Source organism: Piliocolobus tephrosceles, chromosome 12 (assembly GCF_002776525.5).
Source record: "Piliocolobus tephrosceles isolate RC106 chromosome 12, ASM277652v3, whole genome shotgun sequence".
Taxonomy (NCBI): Eukaryota; Metazoa; Chordata; class Mammalia; order Primates; family Cercopithecidae; genus Piliocolobus; species Piliocolobus tephrosceles.
Window position 1 is genome coordinate 35,583,276 of NC_045445.1, and position 21,726 is coordinate 35,605,001.

Below are 21,726 nucleotides of genomic sequence, written 5' to 3' on the forward strand. Positions count from 1 at the left end.
GCCAATATAAAACACTTCACTTCTAACCTCTAAAGCTCAAACACACAAAGGGTCCAGGCAGGTAGCAGACAAGTGAGTGGTGCAGTCTTCATGGTCCTAAGGCGCCATCTTATGGACATACACTCTTAAGGTACTATGATTTAAAATCTGGGCAAAAAAATTCAAATCTAGTAAACAAAGAAACAAACAAAACACGACTTTGTGTTCCAAACAAAAAAGTGTGAGGCCCTAGTTTGTGACCTTTACCATAAAGCAGAACAACTGGACTGATGTCCTGAGATTATAGCATATTCTGGTCAGTGTCCTACAGGACCTCTAATTAGCATGTTTTGCATTTGATTCTGAATAGCATACAGGCACATAATCCAACAAATATTGACTATTCAAATCTGATTACTTTAATCGCCACAAACTCCAAGAAAACAGAATGGTATTATCAGAGCCTCCAAAGTGTCCGCATGATCTGATGTCTGCCTATTGCTTAGACATCTCTTCCTACTACATTTTGACCACACCACCCTTCTTTCTGGTCTCTCACACATGCTAAGCTCATTCTTGCCTCAGAGTCTGTATCTGCTGACCCCCTACACCCAGATCTTCACATAGCTAGTGTCTGTTCATCATTCTGGTCTCATCTCATATGTCATTACCTCAGATGATTTCCCTACCTAATATTCCCTCTGGTTCTCCCAGTCACTCTACTACATCAGAAAATAAAAATACCATTTTATTTTCTTCACAGCACTCATGCTCTGAAATTAGCTTGCTTATTTACATACGTTTTCTATTATGTAGGATTCATGAAGAAAGAAAACTTGTCAGGTGTCATGTTCACTGCCTTACCCCAGCACACAAGAGTGCTTGGCATATGGTAAACATTTAATAAGAACGTGTTGAGCACGTGAATTACTGTTTAATAGGCCTTTTAGAGAGGCTTACAGATGAATTAATAAATGGCTTGAAACTTGCAGCTGATACTATTATACCATACATCTTCAAATCTTCCACCATGCCTTATTTTAGACAAGAAGTTTCATTACCATCATCATCATCATCATAAGTTGACAAATGTAGGAGCTATGTTTCATTGATATTTCAATGTAAGAAATTCAAGTAAAAGAAAAATAGCCAAATAAAAACAATAATTTTAAAATCTTACGGAGAAAACATTATGTGTCTCGGTTTGGCTGTTATTGACTTCTACTTCATAAAATAAGCATCTGCTAATAAAATTCTGTGGATTCTCCCATTGTACATGTAGGTCACCATTGTGGAAGGAGAGGTTTTTAATATGTGGAGGATCAGGTTTCACTGAAAAACAAAAATAAAACACAAGTAAACTTCCAAAGTTTGATTATACACACACACAGTCCATGGATTCCACATTCATGAATTCAACCAACCATGAACTGAAAATATTTTTTAAAAAATATCATCTGTGCTGAACATGTACAGACTTTTTCCTTCTCATTTATTCCGTAGATAATATAACAACTATTTGCATAGCATTTACATTGTATTAGGTATTATAAGTAATGTAGAGATGATTTAAAGTATATGAGAAAATGTGCATAGGTTATATGCAAGTACTATGCTACTTTTTATCAGCGACTTGAGCATCCATGGATTTTGGTACCTTGGAAGTTCCTGGAAGCAATGCCCCACAAATACTGAGAGACAACTGCATATATATGTAGGGTGCATAAAGTTAAATCAAAACAGAGCTAATGCATTTAGTGGCCTTTCATGATCAGATATATAGTTTTGGAATTTCCGATTAGCCACAATTACGGAAGAAGTTTATTTAAAACTGCCTAGTAAAATGTATTTAAGGAACATATTTGGGATATCTAGCAGATGATATGAACTCTGACCTGCATCTGGTTAGAAAATGGCCAGGGTATAATCAGGACATCTAGAGGCAACATAGAGAATAAAGAAGGGCTTGGATCCAGATGTACTTCCACCTGATGAGTAATAAGGCACCAGCTACAAGGGGCTTCTCTAGTTGTCACTTATTAACGCCAATCAAAGACCACCATTAAAACATTGGCTTAGTCTCTGACATACGCTGCAACATAAATGCACCTCAAGGAAATTATGCTAGGTAAAACAAGCCAGTCACAAAAGACAAATACTATGATATCTCAAGTAGTCGAATTCATAGAAACAGAAAGTAGAAAGGTGGTTGCCAAGGGCGGGGGGGAGGGGAAATTAATGTTTAATGAACAGACTTTCGGTTTTGCAAGATGCACAAGTTCTAAAGATCTGCTGCACAACAATGTGAATATACTTAACACTACTGAACTGTACACTTAAAATGTTTATGATGGTAATTTTAATGCTGTGTGTTTATAACCACAATTAAGAATAAAATACTTTGGGAGGCCAAGGTGGGTAGATCGCTTGAGCTCAGGAGATTGAGACCAGCCTGGGAAACATGGCAAAACCCTGTCTCTACAAAAAATACAAAAATTAGCCTGGCGTGGTGGCACACGCCTATGGTCCCAGGTACTCGGGAGGCTGAGATGGGAGGATAGCTTGAGCCCGGGAGGTCAAGGCTGCAGTGAGCTGTGACCACACCACTGCATTCCAGCCTGGGCAACAGAGACCCTGTCTCAGAAAAAGAAAAAATAATTTATTTTTAAAAAAGCATTAGCCTGGTCAATTTACTTTTTCAGGAGTCAGTTATACTTAAGACCAAGCAATAGAAGATAATGGGTAATTAACAGAAAACAACTTGAAGATATCATCTTCTATCTGAGAAGGATCTTCCTTCTTCCTTTATATCACCATTAATATCCAGGGAGAAAAACAGCAAAATAAGCCTTAAAAGGTCATTTAAGATAATCTGCCAAACAAAGAAAAGGGCTCTGCTTCAGCTTACCCCACTGGGCAAAATACTCCAACCTCACTCTCTTGGCCTACAAAGTAAGCTGACTTTGGTACCCTATTAGAATTCACTTCTATGACTATCTTAGCCAGAATCTGAGCTCCCAGTTGGGATATTTCAACAAATAACCCATTACACTTATGGAATTTGCTTTAGTAATTTACAAAAAGTGTTAATATGCTTTATGTCATTTGGACTTTATGGCAATGTTTTTAGATAGAGAGAGATGATATATTCCATTTCACAGATAAGGAAATATTTGAAGGGGGTTTATATGCCTTGCCCGAAGTGGAGGAGTTAGAACCTAATCAGATATTTTGTGTTCAAGTTGAGGGTGCTTTCTAACAGGCTGACTTGCAGCTGGCACCCACAGTTATGGCTATACTGGTTTTTCTAACTGATCAGTTCCCATGCCATACAGAATGTTAAATATTTGGAATATCACCCGATTACATTACCTTCAGTCTATGCCTTTTCTAAGAGACAGATTATTCAGGAACTATATATGATCATTATGAGCATTATCCTCTTTAAGTATCAAGAGACTAGATCTTAGAGTCAGACGGCCTGGGTTCCTGCTATGATTTGAATGTTTATCTTCTCCCAAACTCACGTTGAAACTTCATCCCCAATGTGGCAGTATGGAGAGGTTGGGCCTTTAAGAGATAATTGGGTCATGAGGGTTCTGCCTTCATGGATTGATCTATTCCCTGATTAATGGATTAATGGGTTATCATGGGAGTGGGACTGGCGGATGCATACGAAGAGGAAGAGAGACCTGAGCTAGCATGCTCAACTCCCTCACCATGTGATGCCCTGTGCAGCCTTGGGACTTTGCAGAAAGTCCCCACAAACAAGAAGGCACTCACCAGATTTGGCCCCTTGACCTTCCACTTCCCTGTCTCCAGAACTGTAAGAAATAAATTCCTTTTTTTTTTTTATAAATTACCCAGTTTCTGGTATTCTGTTATAAACAACAGAATACCAGAAAATACCAAACAAACAATGAACTGAGACAATTCCAATGTTGATCCACAACTAACTGTTCTCTCAGTGTACTCATAAGTAAACAAGGATAAAATAAAATTTCCAAGTTTGCTTCTTTAAAAAGAATCTATCAAAGAAAGTTATACATCAATATAGTCCCTTGTTTCAGAAGATCTTAAATCCAAAATCATCATTTTTTATTATTTGTATTGATTGTGCAAAAGATATAACACACTTTTTATCCATACTGTTTTAGAGGATTTCTAAAACTTACCACGGGAAGTTAAAGGCACTATATTGAAGGATGGTTTAATTTTTCCTGCATAATCCTTGACCATTATTTGGACACTGTGTTGTTCAAAACTGGAATCCTTCACTTTGGTCAGATCAAAGGAACAACCAAAGTATTGGCCTTCTTTATAGATCTCTTCACATTGACGAATTTTTTCCAGGCTTCTGTGCCTACAAGAAAAAATGAGACAATCTTCTGCATTATATTCAACAAGGTATTCAAGAAATAAGAGCAGGCTGGGCGCGGTAGCTCACACCTGTAATCCCAGCACTTTTGGAGGCCGAGGCAGGAGTTGGTCAGGAGGTCAGGAGTTGGAAACTTGAGGTCAGGAGTTGGAAACCAGCCTTGCCAACATGGTGAAACCCTGTCTCTACCAAAAACACAAAAATTAGCCAGGTGTGGTGGCAGGCGCCTGTAATCCCAGCTACTCAGGAGGCTAAGGAAGGAGAATCTCTTGAACCTGGGAGGCAGAGGTTGCAGTGAACTGAGATTGCACCACTGCACTCCAGCCTGGGTGACACAGTGAGACTCTTCCTCAAAAAAAAAAAAAAAAAAAAAGGCAGAATTCTTTTTAATGATTGAAGATGTCCATGAAAAGCAGTATTTGCAATAGGCAAGATAACTTAAAAAAAAAAAAAAACCCTATTTTACAATGTGACTCATTTCATATGCTAGGAAGAAAAGACTGTTTGTTTATTTATTTATTTATTTATTTATTGAGACAGAGTCTTACTCTGTCTGCCCAGGCTGGAGTGCAGTGGCACAATCTCAGCTGACTGCAGCCTCTGCCACCCGAGTTCCAGTGATTCTCATGCCTCGGCCTCCTGAGTAGCTGGGATTACAGGCACGCACTGCTACGTCTGGCTAATTTTTGTATTTTTAGTGGAGACAGGGGTTCACCATGTTGGCCAGGCTGGTCTTGAACTCCTGACCTCAAGTGATCCACCCGCTTCGGCCTCCCAAAGTGCTGGGATTACAGGCGTGAGCCCCTGCGCCCAGCCTAGATTGTTCCTTTTTGATGAACACTGGTACTGTCAGCAGCTATGGAGACTACAGGAGGCCTATTTCTTCTGTGTAAGAGAAGACATTCTAAGGCTGGGATTAGAAGTTTCATGCTTCCTGAAAATGCCTATCTGCTGAATTCTATGATTCCTCCTCTGATCCCTCTGACCTGCTCCTTCCTTGTTTCTTGGCTTTTTCCGTTCCCTCCTCCCTCTTCCAGCAGAGAGGGAGTAGGAGGACTACTGACATTCTTCTCTTTCTGACTCCCTCATTTACTCACCTCCAGTTTATCACTCTCCTATCCCTCGACTACAGTTTCTATGCTGGGAATTCCTAATCCTGACATCTCACCTCAGAACTAATCTCAGATTTCCAACTGCTCTATTTGAGTGTTCTACCGTTGCCTCAAATCCAGCGTCCAAAACACATCATGCACGCTCTTCCCCACCAAACTGTTTTTTCTTCCAACCTTCCCATTTCCACCAGTCAGAGCTTATTTTCTTTGGGCTCCTAGATTAGATAATTTAAATTAAAATCACCTTTTCCCCCCACCTCTGTTCCCTGTATTCTATCACCAAATTCTGTTCTTTCTTTCTTTGCAAAGCTTCCTGGATCCTCGTCTTCTATGATACTCCCATTGCCCACACCCTGAGATTCACACCCTAATGACTACAGGCTCCATTGCTTCTTCAGATTGACCTCCCTGACCTTCATTATTCGTGCCCTCCAATCACTGCCAGGTCAATGTTCTAAAACACAATCGCTTTCTGAGTGTCTCACTCCACTGTGTGGCTTTAACTATCTTCCATAAGCAGTATTGTAGATACTTCATTTACCATTTCTCCTCTACACATACCTTTCCCCAAAGATCATCAGCATCTAGCCCAGCGCAGGCAGACAATGTGTTTATTACACTTTTTTTTTTTTAATCTAGGCTATCAGAGAACTGTTTTGTAGTAACTGGCAGAAGACAAGAGTCAAGTCTTACATCATCAGCCACAAAGGGAGTTGCACAAAGGTTTTGCAGAAAAGGAAGACCATTTTAAGAAAAATGAACTAAGAGTAAAGAGTCCCAAATCCCTAACCTGTTACTCAGAATCCTCTGTACTACTTTAAGATGCAGGTTCCTCAAACCCTCTCCCAGAGAGTCTGATTTAGAAGGTTCTGCCAGGACCTAGGAACCAGTATTTGAACAGCAATTCTCCAGGAGATTCTGCTGCAAGTCAGTTAAAAAAAAAAACAACAACAACTCAGAGCTAATGTATTTATTCCTTCAAAGGCTGCACAAAGAAATGTTTCAATATAGAAAATGCTTTTTTCCTTCAAAAGGTAGTAAATGAGCTTTTCCCCCTAGTTGCAGCCCCCTGTGGTTTATGAAGAAAACAGTGTTGTAAAAATGAAGTTATTGTCATGACTAGTTTTTGGATCAGACAGTCCTGGAATGTTTCCCGCCCATAGCCAAAAACAGAAACTGAAGAAATTTAATGACATTTTTCTTACATAACTAAAGAAAGCCATGTGTAAAACTGTTTTTTAATGATGAAAGGAACTCCTCGAATGCACAATCTTCTTGATCCCTTTTTCATTTCTGCACCCTGAGTATTCTGCATATGCTCATGAATCTCAGATATGAAATTTTAAAACAATTTTGTTGTAATTTAGAAATAGTTATAGAAGGGAAAATACTGGTTCTGAATAGATAACATTTCTTGAATTCTTGTGAAACATTAACCTAAAACAGCAGGTGATCCCTGTTAAAATTTATATACTGAATTCATCTGCAGAGTCACACTGCAGCTATGAGAAGGAAATTGACAAATTAAAGACTATTTTCCCAACTCAGAAGATGATTAATGTGGTAAAAAAAAATTCCCTAAAATTCATTGGTATGACTAGTCTGCAGCTCTTCAGGCCAGGGTCTGTTCAATGCCAGACTGTCCCTGCAGGAACACAAGTCATTGCCCTAGGGCTGCAATAAATTATTTTGATTTCAAAAAATGACTCCAGGCCAGGCGTCACGGGTCACGCCTGTAATCCCAGCACTTTAGGAGGCCCAGGCGGGTGGATCACTTGAGGTCAGGAGTTCAAGACCAGCCTGACCAACATGGTAAAACCCTGTTTCTAATGAAAATACAAAAATGAGCCAGGTATGGTGGCATGCGCCTGTAATCCCAGCTACTCAGGAGAATCACTGGAACTCGGGAGGCGGAGGCTGCAGTGAGCCGAGATCGCACCACTGCACTCCAGCCTGGGCGATAAAATGAGACTCTGTCTCCAAAAAAAAAAAAACCCCACAAAGAGAGACTCTATATTTTCTGGTTGGGGGTTAGGGAAAACAGTCTCTGGCAGTTTGTTTGATGTGATTTATACTGGTACCTGCATAAGCAACCATTTCTGGTGCTTGCTAATGAGCACTGTGTCTTGACTCCCTTTCTTTTGTGGTTTTGATTAGAAAGGATCTATCTAGAGGAGACCAAGAAAGAAGGGAGTATGGGTTAGGAACCAATTCTGTGAGACAGGGGAAGAGGCCAGCACTGTGTACTGACTGCATCTGCAAGGGAGTGGAGATGAATAACAATAATAATTAGTTCTTGTTTGTTTTTTTTTTTTTTGAGATGGAGTCTTGCTGTCACCTAGGCTGGAGTGCAGTGGCGCGATCTCGGCTCACTGCAAGCTCCGCCTCCCAGGTTCATGCCATTCTCCTGCCTCAGCCTCCCAAGTAGCTGGGACTACAGGTGCCCACCACCACAAACCCAGCTAATTTTTTTTGTATTTTTAGTAGAGACAGGGTTTCACCATGTTAGCCAGGATGGTCTCAATCTCCTGAACTCGTGATCCATCCGCCTCGGCCTCCCAAAGTGCTGGGATTACAGGAGTGAGCCACCACGCCCAGCCAATGGTAATAAGAGCTATCATGGATTGAGTGCTTACTTTACATATGCTAGCAGCTAGTCATGGCTCTAAACACTGGCCCTCACAACAACCTTAAGAAGCAGGCACTATTATTACTATCTCCATTTCCCAGATTATAAAACTAAGGCTGAGAGAGAAGGGACTTACCCAAAATCACACTAAAGTAAGGAAGAGAGCCAGGATTTCAACCCAAGCAGTGTGGCTCCAGAAAGAATAAGCTGTGAGGTGGTAAGGGGATAAGATTCAGAACCTATACCAGCACCATCCAACAGAACTTTCTGGCATTATGGAAATGGTTGCTATCTGTGCTGTCCAATACAAGAGCCACTCATCACTTGTGAAAAGTGGCTGGCAAGACTATGCAACTGAAGTTTTAATTTGATTCAATTTTAATTAATTTAACTTAAAACGTAACTAGCCACATGTAGCCAGTGGCTCCTATACTGGATGGCACAGAACTATACTTACAGAAAGAGCCCCTGCTGATGACCAGCTCTGGGACTGTGTATGACAAGAAGTAGGCCAGGTGCGGTGGCTCATGCCTGTAATCCCAGCACTTTGGGAGGCCAAGGCAGGCTTGAGCCCAGGAGTTTGAGAGCAATCTGGGCAACATGGCAAAACCGCATCTCTACAAAAAACACAAAAATTAGCCGGGTATGGTGGTATACACCTGTGATCCCAGCTACTCAGGAGGCTGACATGGGGGAATGGCTTGGGCCTAGAAGGTTGAAGCTGCAGTGAGCAATGATCACACCAACTGTACTTCAGCCTGGGCAACAGAGCAAGACCCTATCACAAAAAAAAGTAGGATCCTTGATACCTGCCTCCCTTGGATGCTAGTGACCCACCACTATCTTGGGATTGTGGCTTGAGCCACCTCCAGTGGCTATATAGATTGTTCCCTGCAAAAAGACATCAACTGAGGGCTGAAAGCCAGTCCAAGTACCATCTGTTCTCAGCTTTGGTGACAGCCTGCTTCAGCCCAGAGGAAAAGGAATGCTTTTTCAAATTGGTCAGTCCAGTTTTTTTTGTAATTCATTCACCCAGAGGAAACATTCTTTTAACAATTTGCATTGAGACTGTTTTCACTACTATATTCCCAAGGCACTTCCCTATTTTTGTCTTAGAAGAACCCCAAGGACTAGGCCACCATCTGCCTCCAGTGGCACCCTGATTCTAACAGCTGGGATAATTTCCTACCCAGTCTGCCATGGAATGAGATACAGTTTTAAGACTTCTTCCCTTCTTTTCCAGCCCCTTATATAGACATAGATTCTTTAAAGGTTTTCCCTGTGGCTTTACCAATAATGACTCCAGGGAAAACAAGAGGGGTTAATAGCATAATAAACACATGGATGCCACCAACTCACAAGACATCTTAAAAGCTTGTGTATCAGTCATGTCCCCTGAAACATGATAGTTACATACACAGTTTTCTCTCTACACATAAATAACACTACTAAAGTTGTTTTGTAAGGTTCCAAACTAATAATTATATGGCATATATCTGTCAACTCTGCAGTTTCAAATAATTGACTCTTTAATTGTAAAAGATTAGTTTAAAAACTGTATGAATGTGGTTGAAGATCACATGCTTAGTCGTTTTTATGTTCATTCCATTTGTATATCTCTTTTTCTATTTATTGACTTCTCATGTTCTAGAGAGTAGGGCTTTTATTCTGTGTACTGATATATATACAATTAAAATATCTGTATAATGAAAAAAAAAAAAAAAAAAGCTTGTGTAACAGCTCTCCCTAAACTTTACTGCAACATCAATAGCCAGGCTACTCCTTCTTAGTAAGGCTTAGTTTTTTGGCCCCTTCTTAGCAATTCTTCAGGGATCTGGATCTACTCAATCCTTCCCTCTTTTTATTCATGAACGATAATACTCCTCAGTTGCTTATACCTTGTAAGTCATCACTGCAATCTTCTCTAGCTTTGGATCCTACCAAACATTCACAACTTGTTTATAGAATACCTACTAAATATCAGGCACCAGAAGAAACAAGACACAGCTCCTGCTCTCAAGAGAAACTGAAGCCTGTAGCAGGCTACCACCAAGTAACAAGAAATGACAACACAATGTGCTGGGTAGTACGACACAAGAAATTGCAAGGTGCCGTGGGACAAGAGGAAGGGGCACGTGTTTAGACTTGAGAGGTCAAGGAAGGCTTTCTGGAGAGGAAATGGTGTCTGGGCTGAAATAAGGATAAAGACAACTAAGAAGCATCCAAGTGAAAAGGAAAGGCCTAGGCTACAAGAGGATGCAGAATGTTTCCACTATTCTGTTTGAATATTCTGTTTGAAATCTAGTGTTCTGTTTGAGTATTTGAAGAAAGCAGTCTGAGGAGCTGAAAGAAGTTTGCTGTGGGCAAACGGTAGGCTGCATGAGGGGCGGGGGTGCATGGAGGCAGATGCAACCGAGTCTGGAGAGGTTGACAGGGGCCAGGTCGGTCATAAAGTGATTTGTCTGTCATGCTGGAGAGTTTAGACTTTAACCTAAAGCCACCAGGGATCCACTGAAGGGTTTTAAGTAAAGGAGAAACAACAGGTATCAAGAGTGAGCAGGTGAAACTACAAAACCTCAAATGAGATTTACATCAGGGGGAAAAAAAGAAACAGACCTCAGATATAACCACGCAGAACTTCTGGCTCCTCCTTCAGGACTTCCCAACTTTGCCAGGAGGATCCTTCCACCAGGGAGGAGTGCGGATGTGAATCCTGGGGCAACTTTGGAGGTTTTCATCCAAAAGTGTGTGTGTGTGTGTGTGTGTGTGTGTGTGTTTTGCATTCTATTCCTTGGTATAGCCATGAGTGTTTTAATGTACCAAAAATGCTTTCCATCATGTCATCAGGCAAAGCAGACACTCTAGCATGAAAGGCCATGTTTATCCAGTAGCTTCACAAGTCTTGGACATGGCCCTCCACATTCCATTCTCTCAGAAGCAGTCTTAACAAATGACAGTCAGGGAACAAGGCCATGTGGAGGCAGACTGCCTATGCTAGGTCTCCCCTTCTCCACCCTGATATCACAATGATTAAATATCTCCATTTCTCAAAATGCTCTTCCTCAGAGGCCAGCCTCAGAGAAACTTCCCCATCTGGGCAGTCTGCCTCCTTCATTAAAGCCTCCCAGTCCCCCCTCCATCCACCCATCCACCTCCCCTCGACCACCAAGCCAAGCTTCAACCTAACTTCCCACAGGAATCTATCCCTCTGCAACAGCCTTCAGCATACACTGTCTTATTTAATTTAATGCAGGTCACTGTATCAGGCACTATCTTCTCCTCTATAGTTTAAGCTTTAGGAGAGAAGAGATATGTTTCTTGTCTCTGTTGTGCATTCAGTGGTTTATCCACAAAACCTTTATTCAGTAAAATAAAGGTTTACTGAATTAAATTGGATTAACCTGATCTTTCTTCCTTGTTCTGTTGCTAATAATTCTAGGCTCTAAAGGGAATGATGGAAGACTAACTTAGAAATTTAACAAACTTTGTAGTAGATATAGTCACAAATACCAAATACTGAAGTATCAAATATCAAAATATCAAAGTTATTTTGCAGGAAGCTAAACTACTTTTTGAGGCTGGGTGTGGTGGCTCACACCTGTAATCCCAGCACTTTGGGAGGCCGAAATGGGAAGATCACTTGAGGTCAGGGATCTGAGACCAGCCTGGCCAACATGTTGAAACCTTGTTTCTACCAAAAATACAAAAACTAGCCAGGCATGCTGGTACATGCATGTAATTCCAGCTGCTTGGGAGGCTGAGGCAGGAGAATCACTTGAACCCAGGAGGCAGAGGTTGTAGTGAGCCGAGATTGCACCACTGCACTCCAGCCTGGGTGACAGAACAAGACTCTATCTCAAAAACATAAACAAACAAACAAACAACTTGTTGACCCCAGACATGATATCACTTTCCTTTTTAAAAGTAGACATCAATAACTCATACATTGCTAGTGGAAATGTAAGGTGAACTAACTTCTTTAGAAAATAGTTTGGCATTTTTTTAAAAAAACTAAATACACAATTACTACATGACCCAGCAATTGCACTCTTGGGCATTTATTCCAGAGAAATGAAAAGTTATGTTCATATAAAAATCTGTATGTGAATATTTACAGTAGCTTTATTCATAATAGCAAAACACTGGAAACAACTGAGATATCCTTTAATGAACGAATGGTTTAAAAAACTCGTACGTCCATATCATGGAAGACTACTGAGCTATAAAAAGGAGTGGTCTCTTGATATACAACTACTTGTACAGATCTCCAGGGTATTACGCTGAGTTGTTTTTTTTTTTTTTTTAAACCAGTCTTAAGTGGTTATGTACTATAGGATTCCATTTCAGTAACATTCTTGAAATAATAAAATTAAAGAGATGGAGAACAGATTAGTGGTTGCCAGAAGTTACAGGATTGGAGGAGAGGGGTGTACAAGGAGAGATGGTTTAAGATGGAGGTGAGGCTGGGTGCGGTGGCTCACTCCTGTAATCCCAGCACTTTGGGAGGCTGAGACGGGTGGATTACAAGGTCAAGAGATCAAGACCATCCTGGCTAACACAGTGAAACCCTGTCTCTACTAAAAATACAAAAAATTAGCCAGGCATGGTGGCGGGCGCCTGTAGTCCCAGCTACTTGGGAGGCTGAGGCAGAAGAATGGCATGAACCCAGGAGGCAGAGCTTGCAGCGAGCTGAGATAGCGCCACTGCACTCCAGCCTGGGAGACAGAGAGAGACTCTGTCTCAATTAAAAAAAAAAAAAAAAAGATGGAGGTGAGTGTGGCTATAAAAGGACAACTCCTCATGGTGATGGAACCATTGTATATCTTCACATGTGATAAAACTGCATACAACTATACATATACACACACACGAGTGCATGTAAAACTGTTGAAATAGGATTGAGGTTTTTGGATTGTACCAATGCCAACTTTCCAATTTTGATAATGCACTATAGTTACACAAGATGTTACCACTTGGAGAAACTGAGTGAAGGGTATATGGGATCTCTCTGTACATTTTTTTCTGGTAATATACAGGATCTATACTTGAAAATAGAAAGTTTATTTAAAAAGTAGACACCAAAGGCAGATGCATTTTTCATTGAAGCAAATTGTCCATCTTGTTGGGTTTGCAGAAAAAAATAGACTGTTCTTTTTTTTAACTAGGTTGGATCCAAAGGCTCCCAACACAATCAGTCTTCCAGTAATTGTACTGTACATACTCACCAATAGTAGAGAGTATAGTTAGTGTCAGGACTGGTATTCCTTCCAGGGAGCCAAGAACACTTCATGTAGCTCAGGTTGTGCCAAATGCATTGAAGCTCAGTCACAGCAGACTCAGGATCACCTACAATACCCAGGCCAAGAGTTTAAGACCCTTCTTTCCTTGTAATGCAAAGTAGTGAATCACTCTTTAGCATGGGGGATGATGAGAGTGCTTCATGCTGCTTTGTCAGAAAGCAAACTCTTCATCTCTCACCCCATTTTACCCAGAAGTCACCCAGGATGGAGGAAACCCAAATCTAATTTGTTCACAACCTTCTCTCTTACCTCCTGATACAAAGAAAACATCTTCCCTATCCCTGAGGGACCCTAACTAATATCCGTAACTGGAGGGAGAGATAAAAGATCAAAAACTATTTCAATCATAGACAATATCTACACAATTCCTAAATGAATGTGGATATACAAACAACCCTTATATATACATCTGTCTTAAAAAAATTTATTGAGGTACAATTTAACTTTCTGTCTTTTGGTCAATACTGACACTTTTTTTTTTTTTTTAATAAACATTCAGCTAGGCAGGATGGCTCACGCCTGTATTCCCAGCATTTTGGAGGGCCAACGAGGGTGGATCATTTGAGGTCAGGAGTTCAACAGCCTGGCCAAATTGGCGAAACCCTGTCTCTACCAAAAATACAAAAAATAGCCGGGTGTGGTGGCACACACCTGTAGTCCCAGCTACTCGGGAGGCTGAGGCACAAGAATTGCTTAAACCAGGGGTGTGGAGGTTGCAGTAAGCCGAGATCTTGCCACTGCACTCCAGCCTGGGTGACAGAACGAGACTCTGTCTCTAAATAAATAAATAAACAAACATTCCTCCTAAAGCAATTCTGGGGAAAGGTAAGCCTAACTTAACTCTTAGTAGTTGCCTCTTACGTGTCATGACTTTAAGAGCCCTAATATCTTTCTGACCTAAAATCTCTATCTTCACAAAGCCATTTTAGTTAAGGTATAATGTCTTTAAATTAAACACTTCTGTTTAAAATGTAAATCTGTTATCCCTCATGATCCTTGAAGGGGTACTACACTGAGCCATCATCGATCATTTTATGTCATAGTATAGTATAATAATTATTATTTTTGAGACAGAGTCTTGTTCTGTCACCCAGACCGGAGTGGAGTCGTGCGATCCTGGCTCACTGCAACCTCCACTTCCCGGGTTCAAGCAATTCTCCTGCCTCAGCCTCCTGAGTAGCTGGGACTACAAGTGTGCGCCACCACACCTGGCTAATTATTATTTTTTTCTCCATGTTGACCAGGCTGGTCTCAAACTCCTGACCTTAGGTGATTCGCCCGCCCTGGCCTCCCAAAGTGCTGGGATTACAGGCGTGAGCCACTGCATCCAGAGATACCATCATCATGCCCAGTTTACAGATGAGGAAACTAAGGTGCAGAGGGGCTAAGAAATTTGCCCAAGGTTACACAGCTAATAGCTGGCAGAGCTGGGACTTAGACAGTTGGTTTCTGGTAGCCCTGCTCTTAATCAGTATATGCTACTCCCTGTATGTAACATAAGAGCCAGAAGGACACTGGGTGAGGTGGGATTGGGGAACACTGATCATCCTCACTACTTGACAGCTTTTCCTAGGGTTGTCTTGTATTATCTTGTCTAGACTTGTATTGGAGCCAGGCCAGCATACTATTTTTCTCTTTAAACACCTTTTCCCAAATATATCCTGCATATCAAACTAATTATCACATATAATGGGTAAGACAGTATTTTGTTTTTCATTTTGATAGCACTGGGCCTGAAATGTGAAGACATACAGCAAGTCACTCAATTCCTTTCTTCCTCATAAAATGGATCAGGGTAATAATACATGCCTTACTCACTTCCCAAGATAAGCTTGTGAGTCTCAATCTAAGGGAGGTGTGTGTGTGTGTGCGTGCGCACTCATGTGCACATGCACACACGTGCATGTGTGTATCATTTTTAAAATTATTAAATTTTATATAAATATTAGGCATTGTTATTCAAGTTGTTTGTAAGCTTCTTCAAGGCAGAGACATACTCGTATTTTCACTGAGCTGCTAGCACCTAGTACAATGCCTGGCACTTATTAGACTCAGAAAATGTTTGAGAATTGAATGAATTAATGAACAATGCACAAAAGCATTGGAGTATTCGGATTTATTCTCTAAACACCAAGAGATAGTGCTTTCAGTTGTTACCTTCAGGGGGCGAGATGCATTTTTCAACCAAAATGCTAGGCTTCTCCCTTTCATTGGTGCTACACTGGGACCCCACTTGCAGACAAATCTTCTCATTCAGGGGCACTTCTTTTGAACGACGAGTTTCTGGAGCTAGTTTCTAAGGTTAGAAAATTGTAAAAGGCATTGCTTCAGCAAACACATACTTAAATAATGAAACATTACATGTCCAAATGTGTTGTTTTTTGTTTGTTTGTTTTTTGTTTTTCTAATCAAAAAAGTCCTCAAATGGTATAGATCAGTGATTCTCCATTGGGGGTGATTTTGTTCTTCCTGCCACTCTCAGGGACATTTGGTAATACTGAACATTTTTTATTGTCCTAACTTGGGAGGGGGAGGTTACCGGCATCTAGTAAGTAGAGGTCAAGGATGCTGCTAAACATCCTACAATGCACACGACAGCCCCCCTCCTCCTACAACAAACCCTCCACCAAATGTCAGTAGTGTCACCATTGAGAAACCCGGGTGTAGATAAAATAATTTCCCACATTTTAAAGGTACAAACATGAAATTTACCTATAAATCTACAATGCTAACATATCAACTCTCTAAAGGCAATTCTAAAGGAAACACAGTATGATTATCAAAATTCACTTAGAATTAGATGCACTGTACCATGAAAATTAAGGTTAAAAAGGAATGCTTTAAGAATCCAGGAATCATGCCAGGCTCAGTGGCTCATGCCTATAATCCCAGTACTTTGGGAGGCTGAGGCAGGCAGATCACTTAAGCCCTGGAGTTTGAGACCAGCCTCGGCAACATGGCAAAACCCCATCTGTACAAAAAAAAATTGGCCAGGCATGGTAGCTCATGCCTGTAGTCCCAGTTACTCATGGGGCTGAGGTGGGAGGATCACTTGAGCCCGGGAGGGGGAGGCTGCAGTGAGCCAAGATTGCAGCATTGCACTCTAGCCTGGACAATGCAGTGAGACCCTGTCTCAAAAAATAAAAATCGAGTAATCATGGTTACTTCTGGGTAAGGAAGTAAAGGAGGGGGACCTGAGGGCTGAAGAGAGGCTTTTCATTAAACCTCTTTGTCTACTGTTTGACTATTTTGACTACCTCATATACATGTATAAATTTCAAGCACTGCCATATGTGCTGAGTATATACATTCTCATTCTGAAAAGTAGATACGCTTTGTGGAACCATAGGAAGCCAATTTATAGACATCATAGAGACATAAATCACCAGTCTGGTTACTATGACTTAGAATGATGAGATTAATGGGCTGTCTGGGAAACAAACATTTCCCAAATTGACAGAGTTGGAATAATTAAGAATGGAGCTGCTTTTAATCAGAGCTCCAAGGACAGCGTTTCCTGTTTTGCAATAGTTTCTGACTCAAGTCAGGGATACTATTTCATCTAAATGTTGATGGCCATGAAGGGGAAAATTTGCCAGTTAGTTCTATCTACTACCGTGAGGAGCTATTCTGCCATGTCACATGCCTGCTACCAGCTGAGCATGAGGGCAACTGTGAGATATCCCCAAAACCAGGACATATGGATGGCCTCTGAGAAGTAACTAGCAAGTCAACAATGAATAAATCACAGCAAGGACACAAAAACAAAATCACTTCATAGAACCAGAATAGCTCTTAGGTCCAGTCAAGGCAGCACTCTGAAAAGGGAGTTGGTCAGCCCTGGAAGAACAGAAAAAGAAATGTCTGTGAGCAAAATCCTGACAGGGAAGAAAAAGGGGGTGATACAGGAATGTGGACATTGAATTTTTCTGTCCCACTGGCAAAGCTGTTTACCCTCATTAGGGCCTTCAGCTATTCTTAGACAAGTACATTTTTACAACTAACTTCTGATTCCTCACCAAGAAACCTACTTAACATTTGGCCTCCTATATAGGCTCTGCTGACTGGGATGAAATGCACCAGTTATGCTAACAGAAATCTTCCTAGAATGCTTCACCATTATCATTACCATTTTCACACCAAAGTAAAAAATTAGCCCTTGAGAGATGCATGTGTGCTGAGGAAATGAGGTTTCCGAGTATGTGAAGCTGAAGACCTGCCTCCAGGATCATGGTAATGGTGGCAGGAAAGCTTCGAATACAAATTTTACCGACCTCACAATTTTACTAAGCACAAGTCCTATATATCTCTGAAGAAGCCACCTTTATCCAAGGATCCATGGCAATTCCTGTTTGGAAGCTATATTTGCCCTTTGAAGACACCAGGGGAAAATGCACAGTCAAAGGTCAAATTAGACTGTACAGTCAAATATAGTCAAATTAGAATCATCATGAAAATAATCCCAGTTTTCATATCATAATGGACACTGTTCCAGTTAGAGGGTTATGGAGTTTTCATACACAAAAATTATCACAACGGAATTTTTAATTTAAAAAATGCCTTAGTGGCCAGGCGTGGTGGGTCACACCTGTAATCCCAGCACTTTGGGAGGCCAATGTCACCTGAGGTCAGGATCACCTAAGGTCAGGAGTTTGAGACCAGCCTGGCCAACATGGCAAAACCCTGTCTCTACTAAAAATACAAAAAAATTAGCTGGTCGTGGTGGCACCTGTAGTTCCAGCTATTTGGGAGGCTAAGGCACAAGAATTGCTTGAACTCAGGAGACAGAGGTTGCAGTGAGCTGAGATCATACCACTACACTCCAGCCTGGGCAACAGAGCAGACTCCATTTCAAAATAAAATAACATAAAAAATAAAAAAATGCCTTAGTATCTAAATCTGAACCTTATGCTTTAGGCATATGAATAATAACACAGAAAAGGGACAGTAGAGGGAAAATTTTTTCAAATAATAATTTTTTTTATTTTCTTTCAAAGTTCAAGGTAAACAATATTAAACTGGCACTAATATAGTAGGAACCCAGATTATTAACAACTGCCAAGTCAAGCACACCTCTCTGTATCACACAAGAAACTAAATTCCTAAATTCCTTCCATTAGATTTTTTTTTTTTTTTTTTTTTTTGAGACAGAGTCTTGCTCTGTTGCCTAGGCTAGAGTACAGTGGCATGATCTCGGCTCACTGTAACCACTGCCTCCTGGGTTCAAGCGATTCTCCTGCCTCGGCCTCCCAAGTAGTTGGGATTACAGGTGCACACCACCATGCCCGGCTAACTTTTGTATTTTTAGTAGAGAGGGGATTTCGCCATGTTGGCCAGGCTGGTCTTGAACTCCTGACCTCAGGTGATCCGCCCAACTCGGCCTCCCAAAGTGCTGGGATTACAGGCATGAGCTACCACGCTCAGCCCTTCCATCAAATCTTGATGAGGTATGTGTGATGGCTCCCACGTGACTTTTGGCTTTGGTGAATCATTCCCACTGGTAGCTGCTGTATGACGTTATGCTCCACCCTGCAGGGAATCTGGTTCCCTTTTAAAATTTATCAAAAACCAAGGCAAGAGTCCTGAACTGATCTCCCCAGACCAATGTTCACTTGGCTGGACTGCACCTCTCAACTCCAGAATTCCTTTCTCAAAAAGAAAGGGAATTAGCTTCAGCATCTTCCTATTTGGATGCCTGGCTTTTTGACTTGCCTAATGGGACTTGCCCATTTCTTAGTGATGAAAGATATCTAAAATCTGATGCCAGATCCTCCTTCTACTTGCCAGCTGAAGAACTATTAGACATTACTTAAAAAATGGTGGAGGGCAGCCATTTACACTAATCTTTTCTTTTTCAAAGATCCTCTGCAAATCCCTATCTCTCAACTTGATGAGCCTCCAATCTTAAGATTGAAAATGACCTCAAGAGTTTATCTCATTTAGCAACTTGGGACCTTTGAACACTTTCCTAAGCCCCCTAATGTACGAACTATCATAATGCCATCACTTCAATATGCTTCAGGGATAAATATACCTCAGTTTGGCCCAATGATGCTAATGCTGTACCAAAGGACAGAAAGAGGAGAGGAAAATGACTTCTGCCATTCATTTTCAGCCTCAGGATGATAAACTTGAAAAAGGTCCAGACAGGATATCTCCTATCACTGATTGGAAGGAATAATCCGTGTTTATCACAACTGTAGGACTGATGGCCATCAATGCTGTCAAATGGCTAAAATAAATGAGCTGGCCTTAGGCAGAGGTCACCCTTTTTGGTCTCTATCTGGTTTCTTCAGGGGTAAAATGGAAGAAACAAGATTAAATGATAGTAGTAGGCTGAACCAAATAATACTGACAACATTTAACCATTTTGATCCATAAAAGTGGTAATTTCACATGGCTCAACCTAACAACAGTAACAATAATAAAAGCTAACAATTACCTAGCACTAACTCTGCATCAGGTGCATTACAAACCTCATCTCCTTTAATGCACATGCCATCCATATTCGGTAGGTACTGTTATTACCCACCCTGCCCCCAACAACCCCATATTTTACAAACAAGAAAATGGGAGCTCAGAGAGGTTAAATGATTTGCCCAAAATCAAACAGCTTGAAAGGGGAAGAGATAAAATTTCAAGCACAATTCTATCTGATTCTACTGTCTCCTAAAATTACATTTAACTCTAAATTTCTGTACATACACTAAGGAAATAGCCCGATTTCTAGGCTAGAATACCAGCCTGGCACCTGATTGATCCTAGACAACTTAAGAAAAAGGGACCTGAAAAGCAACCTCTCCTCAGGGTTTCAGTTAGACACTTGGGTGATTATAGGGTTTACATCCAGAGGCATTTAGGGTCTCTCTCTCTGAATTTCTCAAGGCTCAATTACCAAAAATCAACACTAAGACTCCAAATGCCTAAGGCCCTTCCTTAGGAGGAACAAGAGGAAGCCAACAGTATGTAAAGGTGAACTCCAGTCTCACTGCTGGTAGTATCATTGGCTTCCACATTTAGAAGACCTCTTTTAAAACGCAAATACTTCTGACAAGCCTCAATTCTTTATCAATTAACGCCTAAGCCATAAGTAATACCTCAGCAAGCCAAGGGAGAGGAAGGCAGATAGCAAATTTCCCGCCAGAGGAAGAGCATGTTCCATCCTGACTATTAAACTTTTATATACATTATTTTCTGTGTCCCAGCAAGCCAGGGAAGCGAGTAAAGCCATACTTTATACATAAGGAAACAAAGGCTCAGAGAGGTTAAGCAATGTATCCCAGGCTATAGAGTCAGTTAAGAGTGACAGTGCCAACCAGAAGCTAGTTCTCCTGACTCTTCCTGCCACCAAAGCTGCCTGAACTTGGTGCTTCTACAATTCACCAATGCAAAGCACTGTTGCTAATAACTTCTCATTCCGCCTACTCAAAATCCTGGACAAATTCAACCCCGAACACCCAACCCCCTCGCCGTCGCCACCCTGCAACAAACACATACACACTGAAAGAAGGTATGAAAACATTAAAAAAAAAAAAAAAAACAGTTGAATAAGATTATCATAAAGAACCTGAAATTATCCAAACCTATTAACAAAAATTCACTTATATCAGTTGACTAGAAATCTTGAAAGTCTTCCTCCTTTTTCGTCAGGCATTATGGAACCCTCTATTCAAACACACCTGCCACTGACACCTTACTTTTTCACTTTCCATATGGCCATTTACTTTTACGCCACATAGTGCTTGTATATCTATTTGTCCATGTGATTAGCAAGATGGTAAATGTAAAAATTCCCTGAAAAATTAAGTGTTATATAGATACAAGGCAATACAGCTACAGACAGGAACACAGGAACAAATTTTAACAATAACATAATTATTTATTGAGTACCTTAGAGAAAAAGATATCTAATATTTCCTGTCAAAGCAATCTCAATTGCATTTAATTGTCAAACAATTAGGAAATATTTTTAAGTGTTCACTTGTGTCAATAGTTGCTTCTATAATTTCCCCAATTGAAATTTAAACACACCCCAAAATACAATTTCCACTTTGATGTAAGATTAGAATTTGGCTTATTCTTGGCTCCAATTCATAGTGTTCACTTTACCTCATCAATGTAACATGTTGCAGAAAACTTACCTTATCTTGTTTGTCGCCAAAATGACTAAAATACCATAGACTACAATTTGGGCTGGCTCCCTCGGGTGGATTCCATGTCCATATTACTGTGCAGAGGTTTTCAACAGAGACACTCAAATTTGTCACAGGTGGTTGAGTTTCTGTTCAAATCAAGGACAAAATAAATGAATGTATCAACAGTATCTTT

At 40.7% G+C, this 21,726-nt stretch overlaps 1 protein-coding gene across 2 annotated transcripts in view; it reads right to left on the minus strand.

Annotated features, from left to right (window-relative positions):
* The window catches only part of IL13RA1 (interleukin 13 receptor subunit alpha 1), a 65,855-nt gene that overhangs the window by 31,122 nt on the left and 13,007 nt on the right, over window positions 1–21,726 (minus strand). For both annotated transcript variants that reach the window (XM_023198686.1, XM_023198685.1), the window contains exons 2-6: window positions 21,540–21,679; window positions 15,556–15,694; window positions 13,324–13,444; window positions 4,155–4,342; window positions 1,160–1,311 (exon numbers count right to left, since the gene is read on the minus strand). In XM_023198686.1, the coding sequence (XP_023054454.1) occupies window positions 1,160–1,311; window positions 4,155–4,342; window positions 13,324–13,444; window positions 15,556–15,694; window positions 21,540–21,679 (740 nt within the window). The remainder of the gene's footprint in view (window positions 1–1,159; window positions 1,312–4,154; window positions 4,343–13,323; window positions 13,445–15,555; window positions 15,695–21,539; window positions 21,680–21,726) is intronic.